This window comes from Dendrobates tinctorius, unplaced genomic scaffold (genome assembly GCF_039654945.1).
Source record: "Dendrobates tinctorius isolate UK_male_01 unplaced genomic scaffold, ASM3965494v1 ptg000162l, whole genome shotgun sequence".
Lineage (NCBI taxonomy): Eukaryota > Metazoa > Chordata > Amphibia > Anura > Dendrobatidae > Dendrobates > Dendrobates tinctorius.
In genome coordinates this window covers 21500746-21515200 of record NW_027361829.1, presented here as the reverse complement: position 1 = coordinate 21515200, position 14455 = coordinate 21500746, and the positions used below count along the sequence as shown (strand labels likewise).

Here is a 14455-nt window from a genome sequence, read left to right as displayed (position 1 = left end):
TCGTTGCCCTGGCGGTGTGCTTTGGATCATTGTCATGTTGAAAGACCCAGCCACGTTTCATCTTCAATGCCCTTGCTGATGGAAGGAGGTTTGCACTCAAAATCTCACGATACATGGCCCCATTCATTCTTTCATGTACCCGGATCAGTCGTCCTGGCCCCTTTGCAGAGAAACAGCCCCAAAGCATGATGTTTCCACCACCATGCTTTACAGTAGGTATGGTGTTTGATGGATGCAACTCAGTATTCTTTTTCCTCCAAACACGACAAGTTATGTTTCTACCAAACAGTTCCAGTTTGGTTTCATCAGACCATAGGACATTCTCCCAAAACTCCTCTGGATCATCCAAATGCTCTCTAGCAAACTTCAGACGGGCCCGGACATGTACAGGCTTAAGCAGTGGGACACGTCTGGCACTGCAGGATCTGAGTCCATGGTGGCGTAGTGTGTTACTTATGGTAGGCCTTGTTACATTGGTCCCAGCTCTCTGCAGTTCATTCACTAGGTCCCCCCGCGTGGTTCTGGGATTTTTGCTCACCGTTCTTGTGATCATTCTGACCCCACGGGGTGGGATTTTGCGTGGAGCACCAGATCGAGGGAGATTATCAGTGGTCTTGTATGTCTTCCATTTTCTAATTATTGCTCCCACAGTTGATTTCTTCACTCCAAGCTGGTTGGCTATTGCAGATTCAGTCTTCCCAGCCTGGTGCAGGGCTACAATTTTGTTTCTGGTGTCCTTTGACAGCTCTTTGGGCTTCACCATAGTGGAGTTTGGAGTCAGACTGTTTGAGGGTGTGCACAGGTGTCTTTTTATACTGATAACAAGTTTAAACAGGTGCCATTACTACAGGTAAGAGTGGAGGAAAGAGGAGACTCTTAAAGAAGAAGTTACAGGTCTGTGAGAGCCAGAAATCTTGATTGCTTGTTTCTGACCAAATACTTATTTTCCACCATAATATGCAAATAAAATGAAAAAAAAACAGACAATGTGATTTTCTGGATTTTTTTTTCTCAGTTTGTCTCCCATAGTTGAGGTCTACCTATGATGTAAATTACAGACGCCTCTCATCTTTTTAAGTGGTGGAACTTGCACTATTGCTGACTGACTAAATACTTTTTTGCCCCACTGTATTTCTATGTCCCAGTGTGACGTCCCCCTACACAATATGGGGGAAAGTGCATCAGTCCAGAGTAAGAAAACACACCCGTAGTCCTGGACCAGAAGTCAGATGCTCTGCATAAAGTGCCATAGATAGTGCTGTCCTAAGGTGCTTACCCATGTGGGATAAAGAACATCTATCCTGCTGTAGCCCCCATATTTTCTATCTATCTTTTTCTATTTGATCTTTCCTAATAGTGATTGTTAAAGCAAGAAACCTTTGGAACAAAATTGTGTTTTTTGTTTTGTTTCTAGATGGGCTTCTTCCGCCGGAGGTATAAAGAAATCATTGAAGCGGAAAGGAATCGAAAAGACTACGAAGAAAGTTGGGACTGGGTACAGAAAAATCAGTGAGCCGCTTGTGCAGCCCAGTCACCTGACACACATTTGCTAGATAATTGGCTCTGCTCTTGTATCTTCCATATGTGGAAGAAAAAAAATCTTCTCCAGATTTTCTGGAGGCTTGTTGATGCTGTGTATTCCTTAATCAGGCTGACTAGCAAAGGAGAGTGTGTCCTCAACAACCACTGAATCAACACAAAGTGACTGAAGAAAGACTGTTCCCTCTTCGGAGATATGGCCATCATACTGCAGAGAATAGCAATGAAGCCATCGTAAAGTATGTGGCGTAACGTCAGGGAAAAAGCGGTTTCCAAGAAGTATTTTTTTTAATCAACTTTTATACTGAACTTGTCTTTATATTTGAAGATATACTGTATGTAATGAAGAGCTGTACAATTCTCCAACACACTGATACCTGGCTACTTGTACAGATCCCACCTAATGTGTTAGGTGAAAGCAATTCTACATAGTTGCACTGAACTGCAGATTGTTAATGCACCCCCTTGGGACAGAGTTCCCCTAGATCAGTGGTCTCAACCTGTGGCACTCTGGCTTCTGTGGAATACCTAAGAGTTGCACATTGGCAGGAGAGCCACAGCCTGCTGACTTTGTGCTCCCGTTGGTGGGATGATTGTCCTTGCATATTGTGTACATGTATAGATTAATACAAATGCTTCTGTGCAGAAATCACACACACTCTCATGAACTATCAAGTGTTTCAATAAATTATTTGACTTCCCAATCATCAATCAGTACCTCGAATACATTTGTGTAATGCTATATAGGTGTGTGAGCTCTTCTGTAAAGAAGAAGAATGAATAATTATTATTGCTGCTTTGTAATTGTCATATATTTGCATTTTATATGATCAGTTTCATCCTAATTAGAGAAAATGGCAACAACAGATAACGTTTCTGAGTAGTCGGATTTTTATTCCTGTACTGACCTGGCGTTATCAGTTTATGTAATACACTAATGCATCCTTTTGTAAACAATTCATACCTTTATGAGTTACTGATAGAACACCTCAGATTTACATGAGGTAATTTATATCCGTACCACCAAGCCTAATTTGTTATATTATTGGGTATTATTGTCACTCATGTAAGGCCGGTTTCACATTTGCGTTTAAGGCCGCAGCGTCGGCCTGTGCACGGCCGCCGCTAAGCCCCGCCCCCTGCCGCACCTCCGCCGGTAGCTCCGCCTCCGGGCGCATGACGCTGCATGCGTCCCCTATCTTTATCACTGAGGACACAGGCCGTGCGCAGTATGCGTTTTGGCGGCGCCTGCATCCTTTTGACGGTGTGCCGACCAGCGCCAAACGCAACCTGTTGCAATTTGGTCTTGCTCGGCGCACCGTCAAAAGGTCGCAGGCGCCGCCAAACTCATACTTCGCATGGCCTGCGTCCTCAGTGATAAAGATAGGGGACGCATGATGCATGCAGCGTCTTGCGCCCGGAGGCGGAGCTACCGGCAGAGGCGCAGCAGGGGGTGGGGCTTAGCGGCGGCTGTGCGCAGGCCGACACTGCGGCCTTAAACACAAATGTGAAACCAGCGTAATACAGTATATATATATGTTCACCAATTTACAAACTTACTGTCTCTTCTTTTTATGATGTAGCCATGTCTGGCACATACCGGAGTGGTTATTATGTTGCATTTTTTACACAAAGCTCAGACCCCTTCAATTTGTTTTTCTATAAACTGGAAAAGCAGCGGGCCAGTGCATTGTAGAGTAGACATACAGCATAATAAGCTCTATTCTTCTATCTCACATACTCCTTTCTTTCATATGTGTTAATAGTAGGGATACATGACACAAGCTTTAGTCACTCCGTATTTTTTAGTATAATATTTATCATTATTTTTTTTCATTTAACAGATGATAAAATGTAATTTTGTTAAATTTTAACCTGTTTAGAAATGGAAGCAAGGACTTAAACCAGAGATGGGAAACCTCAGACCCCCAGGCCGTTTACAGCCCTCGATGACCTTTTAACCGACCGGATAGATTCCGGGGACTGTAGTGCTTGGGCCAGAAGCAGCCAGCCCTTCAATTTCTTCTTGCTCTATGAGCACGTGCACGCAATGTTAACTACTGAACGCTGAGGGGCGTGCAATGAAAGACTATATCCGGACTCCAGTACCAGGGTCAGGATGTACTTTGTGGGCAGAGTTAGCACTTGATTTGTACGGCTCCTGAAGGATGGTATAAATATCTAAATGGTGCTTGGCAGAAAAACGGTTCCCCACCCTTGGCTTAAAGGCATGACCTAAAACCCAGCCCAACAGAGGCGGTAAGGCCTGAGACTAACATCATTCACATTTCTAAGAGTGCTTTCACATTGCTTTTTGTGTCCCTGCTGAAACATACATTTGAAATCCCCTGCAAAACGGGGTCCTGACATATGTGATGACGAGGCCATAGACTGTAATGATGAAGACAAAGCGAACTTGCGCTTTGATGTGCACCATTTCCAGGCATGTACGCCTACAGGAGGCGGACACTCAGACACAGTCTAATACGTTCAGGTGTCCCTCTTCCTGTAGGCGTACACTCCTGAAAATGATGCTCATCAGAGTGCACGTTCGCTTTGTCTGCATCATTCCAGTCTAAGGCCATGTTGGCACATACGTCCGAACCCCGCTTCGAGGGGATTTCAGACGTATACTGAGACACAGAACGCAATGTGAAAGCAAGAAGAAAGAAGATGGAATAGCACCAGGAAAGGAACCCATACTGCTTCTATAATAATGACCCCTTTCACTTTGTATCCTCTCAATTCAAACGTGTTAAAATGTATGCCATTTTCATTGTTTAGCATATCACTGGAAAAAGACCATACTCACCAGTACATTGTTGGCTTGCCATTTCACTTCAGGATGTACAGTGGACAGTCCCCACTGATGGACATAGTGCAGGGACAAAATATTCATTCATACACCTATCCTCCATGAGGGGGATGCTTGCTTAGTGTTCTTAATGCACACAGATACGGCTGCAGTCACTCGGTGGTTATGTCTAAGGCTCCATACTGGCTAACAGCTATGTCACCATATACATGTATTAATATATCTTGCAAAATGTTCATTCTACCTTTACATATTGTGTTTCTATTTCCCTGTCTGGAATATAGACAGTATTTCAGTATAAACATATAATTTATATTTTTCTATATGAAAACAGTCAGTGAAAAGTGTAATAAACATTAAAGCCAAGGCAGAGGGACTAATATCTATGCTGTTATAAAATAGGTTTTGTGCCACTCCTATTTGTTCTAGTCAGTATTGAAACAGTAGGGTTTTATTTTTTAGAAATAAATATTTGTCCGTCTATTTGACAGTTATGTTTTTAAATTAAAATTCAGATTGATTTTCAGTAAGATTATTCACATGGATATTAAATTGGTTTTCCCAACATCACAAGTTATACCTTCTCCACAGAGTCCACCCAGTGATTCTGAAAATGCGGCACTGCAACCCCAACAAGGCTCTGCAGAATCCTGGCTTCACTGGAGCACAAGTGCATATGTTAGGACTGTGCTCCATTTGTTGTCTACAGGAGTGTGAGAGAAAGCCAGGTGCTCACCTGTTTCAGCAGACCCATTGATAATGAATGGAGTGAAGGTAGAGCAGGTGCACCTTTGCTCTTTTGAAGTTGTGGCTCTACAAAGCCCTATTTCCTGGTTCCAGAGCCTGTTCTCTAGACCACTGGGGATCTCACCCGTGAAACCTGATGCGGATGGCAAATTAACCCCAATTCTATGTTTGGGTGATAACTCTCCATTCTGGATAAACTCCTTTAACTTAATTTAGCAAGAGTCAGCACCATCTCCCCATTCTAGACACTGGCATACTATAGTTACTTAGAAGCATGTTGGCCTTTCAGAGACGACAGAAACGTTAAATTACAATGTGATGGTTGGTGCTGGGACTAAACTGCTTGTGAAATACCATTGATAAGTTTTATTACTCATTATGGTTCATGGGCTTCGGACAGCTATCTAAAGCTTGGGCTTGCAGACTTCGTACTTTTTCACTGAAGTCTGTGTACATTTTGTTCTCTCTAACGTCCAGTGACCATGTGGCTAGGAAAACATGCCAGAAAAAAGCTACAGATATGATACCTAATGTAATAAACTGTGTATAAGTTCATTTAATAAAATTAATTAAATATGCAACTTAATTTGTCTCATGACAATCCCTGTCCACATGTCCTATTAAGTTAGGAGTGGGGTTCCCTATTTGGGGTCTCCTTTTATCTGCCAGAACAGTGAGATGTTCTGTAAGATGGGCTCCTGCTCTGGTAGACCCCGCACATCCATGTAATAGATTGACATCAGTTGACATTACAGTCAAATATATAGCTAGATAAGATTTCTCCCAGAAAAAGCAGCTAGCATTAGGTAGGCTTGAATATTGTTGTTACATATTAAATATTAATGATCATATTAGTACATGTCACGGTCACATTTGCTTCTAGATTTGATCTGATCACCTGACAGCGGCATCTGTCTGTGACCATTAAAGAAGCGATAATTCGGGATTGGGCTCAAGTGTACATTAATTTTCCTAAATAAACACTGCACTGATTACATCACCAATAATATATTAATAATAACATCGAATCACAGCATAATTCACAAGTTATACAAATCTATCAAACAATCAATACTGTTTTATAATGAGTTATTGTCAAGAACAATATTTCTATTTTGTTATAGATGAGGATTTCATATATTCACTTACAACAGGCAGTTATTAATTTAGCATTTAAAGAAATCACGTTAGCTCCTCTGACATCTGTTTTAGTATATACTTGTATTCTCTTTAAAGGGAACTGCACCACGTCAAAGTTATTCACTTCTGCAGAGAAATCACATTTTAAAGTTGTCTGAAAGTGTATTAGGGCATGATGATCCATGCCTAGCTTCTTGGCCTCATGTTATAGTTCCTACCTAGCAGCACTCTCCCCTGGTTGATTGACAGGTCAGTGGCCATGTACTAGAGCAAATGAGCTATCAATCAGCCAGGGGAAAGTGCGGCTAGTTATAGCGATGATTTGAAGTCAAAGTAAATTTCATCCTAAATCTCTATTTGTTGAGTTCCATTATATAAGCTACAGTGACATGTAAAATTTTGGGCACCTCTGATCAAAATTACTGGTATTGTGCACAGTTAAGCAAGGTGAAGATGAAATGATCTCTAAAAGGCCTAAAGTTAAAGATTGCACATTTCCTTTGTATTTTATACAACATGCGAGGGTGATAAAGGGGAGATTCCTCCAATCACCAAAAACTCCCTACTCACCAATAAGCATAGATTCAGCAAAAAGTGAGGCTAATAAGCTAAAATGTAATATATATACTCTTTCAATGTTATTATTAAATTAAACAAACATATAAAATGTCTAGTGGGGCAATAAGACGCACAGAAACCATAAGTATCAATAGTAGTCAGTTTCAACCAGAGATATCACAAGAGTGATATTGACCAACGATATGATCAAAAACTCAAGTATTATTACAGATAGTGATACCGACTCTAATAATAGTCTCGCTCTGGGTTGTGTGGGGTGTAGTGATGCTGACAGTGGTTCAGCTTTCACTATAAACCTGAACAAGACTGAAAGACATCACGTATATACTGTCCTCAAATACTATAAAAATATAGTAGAGCTAAATATAGAAGACCTAAATGAGACCAAAATATAGAAAAATAGGTCTGATCACCCCTATCAATGGTTCAAATTATTACTGTAATTATAAACAACAAGCTGCAGATCCACCGTTCACATTATCAGCCATTGAACATATGATTCAGGATCTAACACATGACTTACCTATATCCTGCATGTCTCGTATATATATCGATTTTCATATTTTAGGTGAAGCACAGGTTAACACATATGTAACACATAAATAAGACATGCTTTACATATATATCCCCAGTGGTGGACCAGGAAATCATTTGGTTATTCTGTTCAAGGTGACATTATAAGCAATCAACCATTTTCTTGTGAGACTGACAGTAGTTCAGCTCACTTATGTATCAGGTCCAGATATAAATGTAGTATGTATAGCGTCAACACTCTTAGCATTATAACTAACACATAGAGTGATAGTCTAAAATGGTCTCACCCAAGTCTTCATCCAAAGGGAGTCTTCAATGCACCAGTCATCCGTCTTGTATATCTCTCAGCCAGGTGGGGCTAATAGGAGACACTAGTTATTCCTCAAATATCTGAGTTAACGCTAGACTCCATAGCTCCTGCCCTGACAAGGTCATTCCACAGCTGAACTGGCCCTAAATAGCATGTGCCTCCCACTCAGGGTTCTTCAGGGGAGGTGCTTGCACATTAGATTCTATATAGACATAATTTCCAGACATGCTATTGATGGATCTTGTCCTGCTATGCTGTATCAATAGAACAGGATCCATCAATAGCAAGGCAAAAATTTTCATTGTTTACGTTTTAAAAATTACTAAAAGGAAAATGGGCCAATGCAGAAGTTTGGGCACTCTGCGCATGGTTAGTACCAAATAGCCCTTTTGAAAGGCTCACATCTTGTAAATGCTTTTTGTAGCCAGCCAAAAAGTCTTTCAATTCTTGTTTTAGGCTTTTTCATACGTTCTTCCTTGGAAAATTCTTCCAGTTCTGTGAGATTCCTGGGTCGTATTGCATACACTGTTATTTTGAGGTCTAGTCACAGATTATCAATGATGATCATATCAGGAGATTGTGAGGGCCATTGTAAAACCTTCAGCTTGTGCCTATTGAGGTAGTCTATTGTGGATTTTGACGTGTGTTTAGGATCATTTTCCATTTGTAGAAGCCATCCTCTTTTCAACTTCAGCTTTTTTTTACAGATGGTGTTATGTTTGCATCAAGAATTTGTTGAAATTCCATTGACTCTTTTCTTCCCTTTACCAGTGAAATGTTCCCCTTGCCATTGGCTGCAATACAATTTGAGTTTCTTAGTTCATTGGTGACGCTCATATCAGAGGTGGGGCTAGTCTTTGCTCTGTCCCTGTGCACCGTGAGTTTTGCACAGTCACAGTGTGTGTTCTTTCATTTGTTCAGCTCAGTAGTAACCAGCTGGAAACAGAGCAGTGTCACGATATTCGGCCTGCAGGAGACCAGAGACGTCTATTGCGGAGGTGGTGCTAGTCTTCTGCAGGCCGGGTATTGTGACACTGCCATGTTGCAGGTTGGTTGAGCTGAGCCAACGACAGAGCGTGTGCTGTCATTCTGCATAGTGCTAGTCCTCTGTTATTTCCTCTGTTTGTAGCACCCTAATGTCAATTTACTCATAAATTTTTTTAAGTAAGAAGCTGAGAATGAAGCAACATAAATTGATTATGAAATGGAAACTGAGCATTTTAGTTTATATCTTACACCCGCAAAACTTAGCATTTCATGGTGATCTTAGTTTGGCTTAGATAAGCTACAGGACCCCCAGGTGTTCAAGCCATAATGTGTCGGTACTATAGCCTTCTGGACGCAGCCCAAAAAAGTTTTCTGTGTTCTTTCTAATTTGAAATGTTATGCATTGTGATGATTTTAGGATCTATGTCCTGATTATGATGGTCATTCACTGTGTCCATTATGTGACCATGAACAGATCATTATTTTCTGCAGGATCAGGAGACTTATGGTCGGGCCGGCATCACTTCTGATCTGATGAAGACCAGCAGTACAGTAGCTCTTCTTTCCTTCTTTTATCCCCATGGCTTGCTACTGTCAGTTTTTAAAACAAATCAGAAAACCCCTTTACACAATGAAATCTCCTATTTACTGACAACTGAGATGATTTTCATACAGAAATTGTATCTGAAATTTGCACAAGTGTTCATTATGTAATTGTTACATTTTATTTGACATAACCAGTATAATCCAACTGTATAATTAGTGGTGCAAGTCGCCATGTGCGCTCGCCACTTTTTCTATATCCTTAACCTTGAAACTATTGAAGTTCCAATTCCATGACAATTCATTTGGCCTTTACAAAGACTCACATGATTAACTTTGATGTAAAGAGATGTTAGAATGTTACAACACAGTACAGAAAAAAAGAATCACTCTCAACCACAGCAAACTGTAAGAAAACAATGCTTTTTATTGCTGTCGATCTAGCATCAGTATAGAGTTCTGTTTTTCCTTGAAATAGTCAAATGTTATCATTCTTCAGGTTTTTTTTTTACTTTTATTGGAGTTACTGAAATGTGTATATCGATATACTTTAATTTATTTAACATGCTGTACATCAGTAAAACATTAAATCTGAGTCTATCATCTGCAAATCCATTACAAGGTTTTCCCGTGAATGATGTAGCAACATATAAAGTTGCAGAGGACATGGTTGAAGCTGATTTTTAACTATGTATTTTGATTTTCTGTTGTGTATAGGATCACATTGAATATATTGCACAGAGGTTAGAATTTATATTTATATACATTTGATATATATATATATATATATATATATATATATATATATATATATATATAGAAACACCGCAGGTATATTGATTGATCTCTTCACAGAATGTATATGAGTACATGTTCTGGCATAAATGTCAGAGCCATTTTTAATTTATATCAGAAATATTAGAAATGTTTCTCTTTCCTACCAAGTTATGTTCCCACTACCTTCAATACTATCTGTTATCAGTAAAAAAAAGTCACGTTTTCACTATTTACCTGTATCGAGTCTTATCACCTGATATCTGATTCACATGCACTGTTATAGAATTGTTCAAATGTTATTTTGGGGGAAAGGGGCAATAAAATATAAACTAATTTAAATGATTGTCATTGTGGTATATCTTAAATCCAGGAGTGGAAATATAGCCATAGCACCTGCTGAGGTGCCCAGAATGCCAGCCAAAAACAAATAGTCTTGTGACTGCTTTAGAATAGAAAGCATCAATAGAAATCATCCCTACAGGACACATTCTTCCAAATCACTGATAGAACTGTGCAGCCGCACAAATCCCTCTCTCCCTGCTCTCATGTAATATGGTCATGTAATATGCTCTCATCTCAATATAATAAAGAAGCTAGATGAGATATGAATAGATCTCCCCATACTGCAGGGTCCTCATCAGTTTTAGTAACTTTCATGAACACATATCCACTATCTGGATGTCTTTTTAAATAAAGTACTTTTTTATTATTATTTATTCATATAGCGCCATTAATTCCATGGTGCTGTACATGAGAAGGGGGTTACATACAAAGTTATAGATATCGTTAATAGTAAACAAGTTTCCACAACAAATTTACAATGGCAAACTGGTACAGAGGGGGAAGGACCCTGTCTTTGTTGACTTACATTCTACGAGATAGCGGAGAAAAGACAGAAGGTCGGGGGTGCAGCAGCTCTGGTGGTGGTGAGGCGGCAGCTCAGGCGGTTGTGAGGCGGCAGAATGGTCATTGCAGTCTAAGCTTTCCTGAAAAGATGGGTTTTCAGGTTCCGTTTGAAGGATCCGAGGGTGGTGGATAATCGGACGTGTTGAGGCATGGCATTCCAGAGGATAGGGGATATTCGGGAGAAATCTTAGAGGCGGTTGTGTGAGGAACGAATAAGTGTGGAGGAGAGTAGGAGGTCTTGGGAGGATCAAAGAGTACGTGAGGGAATATATTGGGAGATTAGTTCAGAGAAATAGGGGGGGGAAGGGTTGTGGATGGCTTTGTAGGTCAGTGTTAGTAGTTTGAACTGGATTCGTTGAGGAATTGGGAGCCAATGGAGGGGAGAGACAGGGGAGTAGCGAGGAGAGAGGTGGATTAGTCGGGCAGCAGAATCGAGGACAGACTGGAGTGGTGCAAGAGAGTTAGCAGGGAGGCCACAGAGGAGGGTGTTGCAGTAGTCAAGGCGGGAGATGATGAGGTCATGTACAAGAGTTTTAGGTGATTGAGGACTGAGGAAGGGACAGATTCTGGAAATATTTTTGAGTTGGAGGCGACAGGAGGTGGCAAGAAATTGGACGTGCGGTTTGAAGGACAGGGCAGAGTCGAGAGTTACTCCAAGGCAGCGGATTTCAGGTGTGGGAGAGAGCATGATGCCATTTACCATAATAGATAGATCGGGTAGGGAAGATACGTGAGATGGAGGAAAGATAATGAGTTCAGTTTTGTGTACGTTGACTTTTAGGAAGTGAGAGGTGAAAAAGGAGGATATCGATGATGGGCACTCCGGGATTCTGGACAGCAGATAGGTGACATCTGGGCCAGAGAGGTAGATCTGAGTGTCATCTGCATACAGGTGGTACTGGAAGCCATGGGACTTTATGAGTTGTCCTAGGCCAAGAGTATAGATGGAAAAAAGTAGGGGCCCCAGGACAGAGCCTTGGGGGACTCCAACAGAGAGGGGGGGCGGGATGAGGAGGTAGTGTGGGAGTGGGAGACACTGAATGTGCGGTCAGAAAGGTATGAGGAAATCCAGGATAGGGCAAGGTCTTTGATGCCAAGGGAAGAAAGAATCTGTAGCAGTAGGCAGTGGTCAACTGTGTCAAAGGCAGAGGACAGGTCAAGAAGGAGGAGGATGGAGAATTGTCTGTTAGCTTTGTGAGTAAGTCATTAGTAATTTTGTAAAATAAAATTAGTAATTTTGTAAAATAAAAATACCCCATACACTCACCCCCGCACCAATCCAGGGATGCCGTGGTTTACTTTTTGTTTAATATCACTGAAATACAGTATGTCAACTTCTATAAAATAATAAAAATTTTACAGAACTAATTGAATAAAGCTCCAAAAGGGCATGGGCGCTGTTTAACAGCATCAGGGGACCTGACAGGTTCCATTAGAAGTCAACCAAGTATTCTGGCTACATTTGTACCAATGCGCTAAACATGGGGCAGCATACTGAGCACCCTGTGAAATAATTCTGACATGTTTTGTCCCAGTTGGGATTTTCACTAAGCTCATAGGCACTGAGCCCCTCCTACGACATAATTAAGTTAGTCAAACCTTTTAGGACAGGATTACACATTGGTGTACACCACCAGTAAATTCATGTGAACTAGACAAGCAGTGTATAGGCGATGGGAAAGGTCAGAGAAACCCAGCGCCTGCGCACTGCAGGAATTTGCTCTGCCCTCAACAGGGCAGATAAGTACGCCTGCACAGGAGTGCGATGCCAGGGAGCCTGTGAAGCAAGCAGGAGGGCGATATCGCAAGAAGATGAGGAACCGGACCAGGACCAGCATTATAGAATGCTGTAGATAAGCCCTAAAAGGTAGTGGCTGTAACTTGTATCAGCCAAAACTGGTGACAGATTCCCTTTAAAGGCAATACCATACACCCAAGGCTGAATGAATTTACTTGCTTTATCCACGGGACAACTATTATGGAGCTTTCATCATATGGATATGCAATGAACTTTTATAACACATTGGTGAGGGTAATTTACTTATTATCTCTCACCTTAGTATGCTATTTATATTTTCACTAAATCCAGTCCTCAACCTCTGTTTTAGGCTATAAAGTGAGCATAAATCACACCCGACAAATTCAGTACACCCTGATTACTTAACTAACTGCCAACACTCATCAAATACAAGGAGTGCTTACAATAAATATATAAAAAGGTAAAAATAAAACGACATACAAAATATGCAAAACAGTTATAAAGTAAAAAGGAAGAAATAACAGAAACATTTCCAACTACTGTTATTTGTTGTCTTGATGGAAGTAGAAGTGAATTATGGAGCACATCAGCCTTCCTGGCTGCCCAAACATCTGAAAATTTCTCTTTGTGTCACCCAGATTTTTATAGTGCTGATCATAGGGTCATACGGTATGTGAACTTTTGATCAGGGTCATTTGGATGTCATTATGATTTAAAAAGAGAAAACAGTAGTTTGACAATAAATGGCTTTACCCAACCACTAACCGTGAGTGGAGAAAAAGATTTTGTGTTGGCATTCATATTCTCTGAAAAAAGGTCAAGAAAGCAAAAATTCTGCCTGGGTATGTAAACTTTTGAGCACATCTGTATTTCCAGGATGACCCAGATTAGCCCTTTTAAAGGATGCTGTTTGTAAGTGAACTACTGGCAAAGCAGTGGCATTTCAAATCTCTTGTGTCTCCCTATACAGACAATAGAAAATATTCTTCCTAGTGCAGACCATTTGCTAACCCCCCTTGAAGATCAGAATCCAGGAGCTAACAAGACAGGTTTGATACCTCCAGCAAAAGCCCCAAAAGCTTACAATACTTCTATATTCAGTTTCACCCTTTTGTCAACTAAATTTAAATCTACTGCTGTTATGATTTTCCCTTATAAATTATATATTTCCTTCACATGCCCTTTTGAATGTGCATGGGAGTTTGATTTGTCAGCTCCCTTGCATGTCTCCAGTTCTGGCCCCCCTTGGTGAGATAAGCCATCAGCATTGCCATGAACAATTCCTTTCTTATGTTGAATTGTAAAATCATATTGCTGCAAAATCAGGTTCCATCTGAGCAATTTCCCATTATCCCCTACTACTTTTTGATCCAACTCAGGGTTATGATCTGTGATCACGGTGAAGTTATGCCCATAGAGGAATGACTAGATTCTGCAGAGCCCACACAACTGCTACACCTATCTTTTAAGTTGTGGCAGAAGCAACCTCTATGGGCAGGTGTTTCCTGCTTAGGTAGAGAATTGGGTACTCTTCTTAAGTGCTGATATCAGTTTGGACCACAAACCTTCGAGTGAAATCTGGGGACTGAAGAACGGGTGAACTAGCCAATGCTGAATTTAGGGCACCAAAGGATTACTCACATTGAGAAGTCCAGGAAATAATGTCACATCAGCTTAGCCAGAGCACTATAGTTTGGCTCAAACATCCTATAATAGCTGGCCATAGCCAGGAAACACATTCCCTGCCTCTTGGTTCATAGGTTCAGAACACATGACACATGCACAAAAACTGAACGGGTCAATAAGACCCTGTTCACAC

The 14455-nt window shown here is 40.8% G+C and overlaps 1 protein-coding gene across 1 annotated transcript in view; it reads left to right on the top strand.

Annotated features, from left to right (window-relative positions):
- Window positions 1-2637, top strand: part of ITGA9 (integrin subunit alpha 9) — a 711654-nt gene extending 709017 nt beyond the window's left edge. Inside the window, exon 28 of the mRNA XM_073549890.1 lies at window positions 1415-2637. Within this exon, the coding sequence (XP_073405991.1) occupies window positions 1415-1513 (99 nt within the window). The 3' untranslated portion in view covers window positions 1514-2637. The remainder of the gene's footprint in view (window positions 1-1414) is intronic.
- Window positions 2638-14455: the final 11818 nt, after the last annotated feature.